General features: G+C 52.6%; 1 protein-coding gene across 1 annotated transcript; it reads right to left on the bottom strand.

The window, feature by feature from the left end:
* AUP1 (ancient ubiquitous protein 1) lies at positions 1-10,371 on the bottom strand (the record flags this gene model as incomplete). The annotated part of the gene is given in 11 exon segments (XM_021382518.1): positions 1-20; positions 2,819-2,907; positions 3,056-3,216; positions 3,390-3,545; positions 3,870-3,975; positions 4,548-4,614; positions 5,522-5,595; positions 8,378-8,450; positions 8,538-8,725; positions 9,602-9,752; positions 10,234-10,371. Coding segments are annotated over 11 exon segments (1,223 nt in total), but the record flags the coding sequence as incomplete, so codon positions are not given.
* Positions 10,372-10,406: the final 35 nt, after the last annotated feature.

Raw genomic sequence — 10,406 nt, 5'->3', positions numbered from 1 at the left:
CGTGCTTCTCGGCGAACCTCCTGCGGAGAGACGGGCACGGGGTACGCTCAGCGCCGGGCGCCCCGCAAAGCAGCGCGGCCGCGCCGGGACCCCTCCCCGGCAGGGCCACCCCCACCGCCCGGGGCCCGGCGAGTCGACAACGAACGGCGCTGAGAAAGCGCAGCCCCCCCCCGGGCCGTCCCCATTCAGCAGCTTCAGCGCGGGGCTGCGCGACGACCCAGCGCTCGGCTCGGCTGGAGCCGGGACGCGGGCCGAGCTGCGGGACGGGGCCGCAGCCGCGCACAGCCCGGGACAGCCGCGGCCCCGCTCCCTGCACGCGGCAGGGCCCGCCTCGGGGTGAAGGAAGCTCGGGGTTCCAGTGCCTCCACGGCTCCCGGGGAGCCCCGTGCCCCTCCAACAAGCACCCGGCAGCTGCACTACGGCCCAGGGGCAGAAGAGCCTCGGGAAACAGACAGAGAAGGCGGGCATGCCGAAGAGCAGCACCAAGCGGAGTGGGACGGCCCCAGGAATGGCCTGCCAGCCCTGTCTGTGCTGAACGCAGCACGCTCACTGCGGAGAGCATCTCTGCCCATGTTAAAAGGGGCCGGTGCAGGAAGGGTTTCCTGTTCTACACCGGAGGCAAAAGTGGGGAAAACGTGGGCATGGGTGCCTTTGCTGCTTCAGTTTTTGCCAGCGAGACGGGCCTTCAGGAATCCCAGGTCCCAGAGGCCAGGGTGAAAGGCAAAGACGGGCCCTTGGTAGAAAAGGATGGGGTCAGGGAATGCTTGAGCCGAGGACACGTGCAGGTCTGCGGGCCCCAGCGGGATGCACGCAGGAGCAGGAGCAGTGCTGGGGGAACTGGCTGCTGGGGGTGAGCCCGCGCTGTGAGCTCTGCCCGGGACAGGTGCCCAAAGAATGCAAGAAAGAAAACGTCCTCCTGTGCTCAGCAAGGGCAAGGAGCAGGCTCAAGGAAGCAGGCCGGACAGCCTCACCTCCATCTCTGCAACGGTGACAGGGCCCCTCATCCTAGAAACCACTTCCAAACACGAGGGAAATGAAAGCATCAAGAGTAGGTAGCATGGGTTCACCAACGAGGAGTCATTACAGACCGACCTGACGAACTCCTACAGTAAAACGACTGGCCTGGCCGATGAGGGCAGAGCCGTGGAGGTCTGACGCTGTCCCAAGAGCAGCTGCTGAAATGTGGGCTGGATGAGCACAGGGAGCTGGGTCTGACATCACCTGCTTGGGGTAGCAGCCAGGGGTGCAAGGTCTGCTCGAGGGCAGCACCCCAGGGGTCAATACTGGCCCAGTCCCATCCGACATCTCTGTTAATGATCTGGACAGTGGCACAGACTAGTTTGTAGATGGCACACAGCTGGGGCGAGCAGTGGATGGGGCAGTGTCGTGCTGCCACTCAGGGACCCGACCCGGACGGGCTGGAAGAACGGGCTGCAGGAACCTCAGCAAGAAGCACAGAGCCCTGCACGTGGCAAGGAGCAGCCGCAGCACTGGGACGTGCTGGGGGCACCCAGCAGGGAGCAGCTCAGCGAAGACAGACCTGCATAATACGCCAGCAGGTGAAGGGAGGTGATTCCGCCCACTTTATTCAGCACCAGAAAGGCCACTGGGAGTGCTGGGTCCGGCTCTGGGCTCCCAAAAGCGAGAGACACGGAAATACTAGAGAGAGTCAGGGCCACAGAGGCAATGAAGGGATTGGAGCTTCTCTCCTATGAGGAAAGGCTGAGAGAGCTGGGGCTGTTCACCCCGGGAAAGGGAAGGCCGAAGGGAAAGCTCATCCATGTCAACAAATACCTGAAAGGTGGCACAGAGAGGACAGAGCCAGGCTCTTCTCAGTGGTGCCCAGTGCCAGGCCCGGTGCTGCACCTCAGCTCGGCACCAGATGGGTTCTCCTGTGCACTGTAAGGGTCTTACAGAGTGGGGACTCCACTTTGTAGCAGTTTTGTGCCACTTTGACCTGAACCAAAGCCTCTGTGATCTCTGCCATCTTCTAAAGTGTCTTCTAAGGAGCGGGCCAGGCTCACCTCCCGACACGCAGGCACCACGAGAACATCAGTTCCGCTGGAAGCTCATTCCACTGATTAAATGCATTTCCTCTACAGAAATAAGCCTCCAGCTTCTAACCATTAGTTACCGTTCTGCATTTCTTTGACAGATTAAAAAGCCCGATTCCTTCACCCAGAAAAATAATTACATACAGTGAGCCACCTCATTTACAGCAAGTTTGACAGACTTCACTTCCTCTCCCATTATTTTGTGGCTCCTTTCCAAATTCATCCTAAATTTTCAGTATCTTTTCTAAAAAAAAAATTAAGAATAAAAAAAAAAGCACCGCATGCCAGATCTGGACGCTCGCTCCAGAATTTGCATCATCCAAACCACACACAGAGGTCAAACTCACTCCCTGTTCTCTGCTGGTATTCTCCAGTTTCACTGAGGAAGATTAACTGCACCATCCCTTTGCCAAACAGCAAGTCTCTTTTCTAAAATGAGCGTTCCACAGCATCAATACTTATTTCAAAGAAATCTATAGTCTCACAATGACTTCTACCAGTCAAATCTGCTACACCAAAGAACAAAAACATTTTTGCTAAGCTCTATTCCTCAGAAATTGTGTTTCTGGCAACTAGCTTCCATTCCACTCAGTCCTCAAAAACAGAAGCCCGGTGACAGCTCGAGACAACCAGCGATTCCCAGGATGACAACAGGCTGCATGCTTGGAAGAGGCGGAGCAGAAAAACATCAGCCTTGCATGGGGCACACCCTGCTGGGGATGGGGTCTGGGGACTCTCCCAGGGCGAGGTGTGGGTGCACTCACCTCCTGGCATAGTCGTACAGCGCTCGCTTCCGCTCCTGCAGGGACAGATGCCGTTCCACGGGGGACTTTGCAAATTGCTTTGTAGCGGGCTAGAACGGAAAGCACAAAAGTCAACTGGAAACAGTCAAAGCCAATTTAATCTCCAATCTAAAACGCTCAGTTCCCCTGATGTGGCTAGTCTCAAACACAAGCCATCTTGCTCTGTCTGCAGGGGAGACACTGAAGCTCTCAAAGTACCTTGGAAGAAGGCGAAGCCATGGAGCCCTGGATGCCAGAAGCTGAAGCAGCCCAGGAGGTAGATGGAGCAGGCAGGTCGGTACCAGCCTCACTTTCAGGGAAGAAGGGCACTCTCCCCTCCAGCAAGTTGGCAATAGTGGTATCCACACAGTTTGTTTGGGCTGTAGGGACACAGAGGATGTGTTAAGAGAAGGAGCTGCCACAGCTAGGAAACTCATTTCTTTTCTACTGTTGTGCTTCACAGTGCAGCAGGGACAAGGGTTTATGCTTTCAGGTGTCACAGCGACATGGCACAGAGGGTGATCCTGTGTCCCTGCTAATACCCTAAGCTTACCCAGGTCTGTCCTGATGACCTCCAGAGGCACGTGAGGCAGCACCTCCTTGACCTGCTGAGCCATCGTTGTGATCCGCACATCCTCAGGAGCAAAGGACCCAACACCAGACAAACCGGAAGGCATCCTGAGCCTGGCTGCCAGGGGCTGGCTTGAGGCTGAAGGAAAAAGAACAGGGCACAAGAGGGTGGCCTAAAGGTACACAGCCTTAACAAGTTGCACCAGCCCCACTTTCTCTAGTCCAAGTGGGAATGATAAGGAATCGGGACCTCCTGCAAGCCACCATCATGTCTGTGCTGAGGAGTGGTGACCATCTCCCTTCCAGCAAGCTACATCTGCAGCCTAGAGCATGCAGGCACCCCTCGTCCCTAGGAGGATGTCTCACATCTTCTCCTCTTCCTCCACACGTGAGAAACCAAGAGCAGACTGAAGTTTCCCCAAAGGCAAAGCTTCAGTTGCCATTCCATACCCAGGACGCCTACCTGGGGCAAAGGGAAGATGCGATGTATGTCTCAGCCTCTTCATGTGTTCAGCTTTATCTGCTGCAGTGAGCCGTGTGGATACCACACCCAGCTCCATGGCCAAGAGCTGCAGAAACGTGGAGAAGACACAGCACGCATGACCCAGGCATCCCCATCTTGCAGGGAACGTACCAGATGTACAATGCCTGTCTGGAGCCACACTGAGGGGAAGAGGACTGGGAACTGATTTCTCCAAGGCCTCAGTGATGCATTTCAGTGTTGCACGGAGCACACAAAGGACTGGGAGTATGCAGCATCATCCTGGCAAAACAGGCTGACACAGAGATACCAGCTCTTTGGTACAGGACATATGAAGTACCCAGTACACAATGGGAAGGTGGAGAAACAATCACTGCTTGTTTGATTTGTGATATTACGAAAGGGGAGTTTTTAGCACACAGATTTGAGCCAGATGGGGAGAGCCTCGACAAATGGCAGAAAGGATAAAAAGTGGGTGGCAAATAGGCCATGGAAAAACAGAATAATTACAAGGGGCAATAAGAACAGGCCAGAGTTCCCGTAACACAAATATACCCAACCAGAAATGCCTTTTGCAGCTCTGCTTACACCCCGCTCTCCTCTGTGACCATCCCAAATTGCAGTTGTCCTACACATCCCCCTCCCACGTCATCCTCCTACCTCCTGAACACGGAGCGCAAAATCCTCACTCAGTTCTTCAGCTCGTCTGGGGACAGACGGCATCCACCTGAATGGGGACAACAGCACTGGGCTGACTGCTTCACGGGTTGCTGGAGGAGCCAGCCCCATCTGGGATCAGCAGTGCAATGGTGCTGTCCCACCTCAGCTCTCCCTGCTCACCCCGCATCTCTTCCCACAGGACGAGTGTCAAACCTTACCCCTAGCATGCAAAATCAGGGGAAAGGTATGATTCACATGACAACACCGGCTCATCTAATCTTTATTAACACTCAAGCGTAACAGACAAAATACCTCCTAATGAAGTTCCCCAAGAGGCTCCAAATAAAGAGATGCTGCCACTTACGTGGGAGTACAAAACAGATCAGCAAAACACGAGGCAGATACAGCTGGGGGAAGCTACACCATGAACACTTTTCTTTACTCAAATATCCCAGCCCCTAAAGGCACGCTGGAAAGAATTTATCTCCAAGCCCCTTTTGCCTGCCTCTGGACCCTTGTTATACCAAAGTTACTAAGCCAGCCTGGGCTCGCTTGGGCCCCAGACAGGTATCTGAACCCCCGCTGCAATTCAAGAGGGACCGCAGGGAAGAGAAGGACGCTAGAGGACTGAGCTGCCTGCACAGCATCACCCACGGGACTTGAGCAGCCCTGGAGTGAATTACAACAGAGGAGCTAGCTTCAAAAATACACTCATCAAACTTTAGGTAAAAGCCCTGCAAAACTCCTCTCCTTCACCGACAGCGGGAACCAAAAGCCCTCTCCACTTCTGAAGCTGGCTGAGAGGAGCTGGCACGGACCAACAGCGCTGAACCGAGCCGTGCTACGGTACCACAACCAGGGTGCACATTAGTGCACACCAGAAGATCTCCTACTTCAGTGGTGAAAATGTCAGGCGTTCTGCCCACCCAAAACCCTCCCCCAAACAAAAGAAAGAGAGAGAGAGAAGATAGTACCTTACTTGATAAACTGTGAAGGGAACAAAGAAGGTCCAGAACAGCTCTGTAATCCAGGAGGAGTCAGCTACACTCTGGGGAAGAGAGCGCAATGAGGTTACAGCCCACACAACACAAGCTAGTCAGGTCTCCCTGGGGACAACAGGCAGGCAGAACAGAGCTAAGGGCTGGCAGTGAGGAACAGAGACGTGGCAGGGATGCAAAGGAGTGGCCAAGAGAGGAGATTCACCTTCATTACTCCTCACCCTGCAAAGCAAAAGAGTCAGATTTTTCACTGCTCCAACGTGTCTCTTCCTCTCACTAGGATAGCAAGATTTTCATTCAATATCTCCACATTCTCTTCCAGATGATGCTTTTAGAGAGGACTTAAAATGCTCTAAGACCTATTAATACTCCCTTGGAATCACAGTGGGAATCGTGTGTGGATGGGAACAGCCCGTGTAATGACTCAACTCCCATAAGCTGCATTCATGCACTACGAAGCTTTCAACAACTCTTCCTTTTAAAGATAAATCATTAAAGGTGAGCCATAATTTATTACTGTCTTCCCATTTCTAAAAATCAATCAATAATCTTTTCCCTAAGGACTGCAATGCCTACAAAAAGAGAACGGCTGAAGGCTGGAACAGCCACGCAGAACTGGGGCTCTCCACCCTTCTCAGCAGGACACAGCTCGGTCAAGATGAGGAGCTGTGTGGCTGTGAGCAGGCAGCTGAACTACAGGCCTGCAGAGAATCCTTCCCACCTACGCTTTCCAACGATTCTAACCAATTTTCTACTGAATAAACACCGTTCCTAGGATTTTTTAAAGTTGGCTTCTTTTATCCTGCAGGTGATAGACCTTTCCACAAGCTGATGGGAACACCATCTCAAGATCTGCAGCTAGTAACGTAGCTCCCTCAGCTTCTTTTACACGTGACTTTATCCTCAACCAAAGCCCTGCACGTGGTTTATGCAACTGAGAAAAGCTCAGAAACCAGAGTCACGAAGCGCAACATAAAGAAGCCTCACCTCCTGATAAACAGATCTGAGACCTAAGAAAACCAAGATCAAATGCCTTATAGAGATTCCTTCACGGTTACACCACTGCACATCACAAAGCAACACCTTCCCTTCAAGGTTCCAGCCAACTGCAGCTAGAGCAAATTCCTTCTAAAACCCAGACCTGGTGGTGTGCTCAGCCTGCCATCATACACACATCAGAGGAGTACCTGAGTAAGCTTCCTGAAAGCACCATCGAAACGCTCAAAGCATCCCATCTCCTGACCCGGGAGGTTTCTGATGATTTAAAATGATAAGAAATGCTACAACCCTAAATGCACCAGGATTTACCTGGTCCATGCGCGTGATTTACAAAAAATCCTGCTCAGCTTCCCAAGGTAAAAACCGAGCCAAGAAGTGATTATAACCATCATCTTCAAACAAAGTGGCAGTCAGGTGCGTGCCGTTCCCCCTGACGTTCATGAAGGAAAAAGATGGACTGACAAATCCAAAGACTCCCCCACAACTTGTCACGTCGCACAGAATTTCTCAGAAAAACCCAAACCATAAGCAGATCACTTACTCATTCTGAACAGTACAGAACAAGACAGCTCTCCCACTTCACTGCAGCAGTCATTCAAAAATTTAAAGTATCCTCACTGCTAGAAAACTTCATCCTAGCCCAAAACTAAGCTCGTGTATTACCAAAATCTAGGTTCGGCACCTACTAAGACTGCTGTGTGTTTTGTCAAAAAGAAAAAATACTAAGTTCCTCCACTTTTAAGCCACTTCTCCATTGTGCCAGCAGCTATCCACAACGATCTCTCAGCCTTATCTCTGATAAGCTGATTAAACTGAGCACCTTTAAATCCTGCTCTCCGGATTCTGCATCGTGCTTACAGCCTTCTTGAGCTCTCTCTACAACTGCCCTACTTTCTCAGCAGCTGGGCTGCCAGAGCTCCACATGGTAATTTAGAAGTAGCTGTCACCATTGCACATGTGCAGCCAGCACTGTGTTCCTTGCTCTACCAGGCATTCCCCTTGTTATGCACCCACAGAACACGTTAGATTTGCAACTAACAGCAGAATCACGTCAGTATTCCAGCTTGTTCATTATTCACTAACTCCAAGGACCTCAATATTGTGGCCTTCAACATGGATAAAAGCCGTAAATTCAAGTGGCAAAGAACTAATTCCTAACAGAATCTCACTTGAAAAATACCTGTAAGGGCAGTGATGTTTTATGCCCTGTTTGTAAGTGGCTTTAAACCTCCTCACTGCATCCTGCCCCCTTAAATAGATGGAAAAGCAGAAAAACAACTAAAAGGTCAGACTGACATAAAACACGTCTTCTAATCAAGCAGATCCATTAACCATACCACGAAAAAAGGAACTGAAGAAAACCTCACTGCTCAAATAAATGGAGAGCCATTTTCCCGCAGTCTGTTTAGCAGCGCTCGCATTCTGATTGTGAACTTTGCCACTTTTCTGAAGCCAGTGTTGCACCACGTTACACATCAGGGTCTGGGACACATGAGTTCAAGAGCCTCATCCAGAAGCCTTGCGTAACTTTTGGCGTGCCATCCAAGCTCCAAGGTGGCTGCAGCTTTTCTTTCAAAACACTTTAAACGAAGGGAGCTAATAAAGAGGGTATGAGAGGCTGATGCTACGACCATGGAAGCCAGATGGCACACTGTTAAACAGCCACACCGCTAAGAATGTCAGCTACAGGCACACAGAACCTCATCCTCAGCATGACGAGGAACAAGGCCAGGTTGCTCTATCCATAGGTTTCAAAGCAGAAGCAAAATTAACGACGTGATGGAGACCCTCTCGCAGCTTTCAGAACTCTTCCTTGCCCTGCATCAGACTCACCACAGTGATCAAAGGCCTCTGAACCTGTAGGGCAACCGGCTGCACCACATCCAAGATTGAGAACGGCCAGGAGCTGAAAAGGAAGAGCACAGCTGTCAGCAGCTTTCAAAGCTGGGCAAACCATGAAGGCAGCCAGCTCAGGAACACCCGTCCCCAGCACCTGAAGCGGAGCAAGCCGGCCCGGCCATTGGTGGCAGCTTCCTCTGGGAAGAGCAGCAGTGGTGGGTTTCCTCTGTGAGACGAATACGCCTTCAAGGAATCGACCAGCTCTGCTCGGCTCCCTGTCACTCCCAGCTCCATGAAGCCCCGTGACCAGCAGATGAAGCCAGGGGCACCGTTCAGTGCGGGCTGCAAGGAAAAAGAAAACAGAGAAAGGAAGGAATGCCGCTTGGTTCTCCCTTCAAGGGCTACTTTCTCAGGTGTTAATGGGAAAGAAAATTTCTATTTGTTAACAAAAATGCCTCTGGGGGCTGAGGGAACAACCTACACGCTACAAATGCCAGCAGCAGAGAACATGCTGCTTCCAGGCTTCAGTGGTGGCTCTGGCCCCAGTTCCCTGTCATGATTCCTGATCCACAATTCAGATCATATCCCATCCGTCTGAGTAATGAATTCCTCTCTGCCTTGAATTACACCCACATTCCCCACGTTTTCTCCAGGAATTCCCAACATGCTTGGCAAGGGATGCACTGCTTCCAAGAGTCAGTTCTCTCCAATTAAGAACCAAATCTACTGTCATTCAGGATATATTGTACCAGTTAACTCCCAGGTACATCTGGTGCCTGTGGATTCAGAAACTCCGCACCTGGGGGATTTTCTAAGAGTACAGGGAAAGTCACACAGCTGTCAGCCCGGCACAGCAGCCTGAGCACGGCGTCCTGCTTGCCCCTGGTGCTGCCCACAGGTACAAACGCAGCACCCAGCACTGTAAGAAAACCCCACAGCCAGCCCTGCTTCTGACAGATGCCAGAACTTGCCCGCTCAGTAAAACCAATCCTCACCATAACCCTTACTACTCCCTGTTACCTCTCACCTCCAGTTTCTCATGCAAGCGTGAAACTGACCCGCAGAAAAAAAAATACTTAAGACTTGCACAATCCTAGGTTAATAAATAAGAACTGAAAACGTTCAGAGCAACACCTCAATTCCAAAATAGCTGTCCGCACACGTTTCTTGGAGAGAGGCCCTTCCAGGCCCACCATGCCCCAGCTACGCGTTACTCACCGTGTTACACGAGGTCAGCAGGTTGATGACATTGTGATCAAAGTGTGTCACGTGGTTGGCAATGTACACCTGTACACTGACATCACGGAGACGGGGACCGCTCTGCTGCACAAACAGACCCAGCACCGAGCACATCACGCGTACAATGAGTCTGAAGGGGAGAAAAAGGGTTTCCTCAAGTCCTGCGGTCTGAGCCACAGCCGTCTCAGAGAAAAAAAACAAGAATCCGGGAACTTGTGTGATTTAGAAAAGGACAGGGGTACAAAAGGGGAGCGATACGACAGACTCAGGGACTGGAATCGTTAGGGGGCCGCCCGCAGAGCTGCCGCTGCAGCAGAAAAACAGGGCAGAAAGGCACAGAGTCCCAGAGCTGACATCAGCGCTCCACGTGCTTTCAGACCGGGCACAGCAGAGGCAGCCGCCAGCTTCGGTCTTGGCAGAGGAGGCACCCGCACGGCCCGGGGGGTTGGAACCGGGCGGTCTGCAAGGCCTCCTCCAGCCGAGCCGTTCCGCGAGCCCACGACTGCTGGGAGCAGAGCCACGCTGAAGCTCGGCTCCCCGTAACCCTCTGCAGCAACCGAGCCCCCGCGACAGAGGCCCGGACCCGCAGCCCGCCGGGGCCCCGCACGCACCGGCGCAGGAGGCCGTCGGGCAGGATGCAGCTGACCAGGAAGACGTGCACGCCGATGAAGAGCCGCAGGACGAGCAGGCACAGCCCCACGGGAGCGTACAGCAGCAGCGCCAGCAGCAGGAACCCGTCGGAGGGAAACCTGCGGGGCACAGAACGGCGCGGATGGACGCCGGG

The sequence above is a fragment of the Numida meleagris genome, unplaced genomic scaffold, assembly GCF_002078875.1.
Source record: "Numida meleagris isolate 19003 breed g44 Domestic line unplaced genomic scaffold, NumMel1.0 unplaced_Scaffold250, whole genome shotgun sequence".
Classification (NCBI taxonomy): domain Eukaryota; kingdom Metazoa; phylum Chordata; class Aves; order Galliformes; family Numididae; genus Numida; species Numida meleagris.
This window is presented reverse-complemented; position numbering and strand designations above follow the sequence as displayed.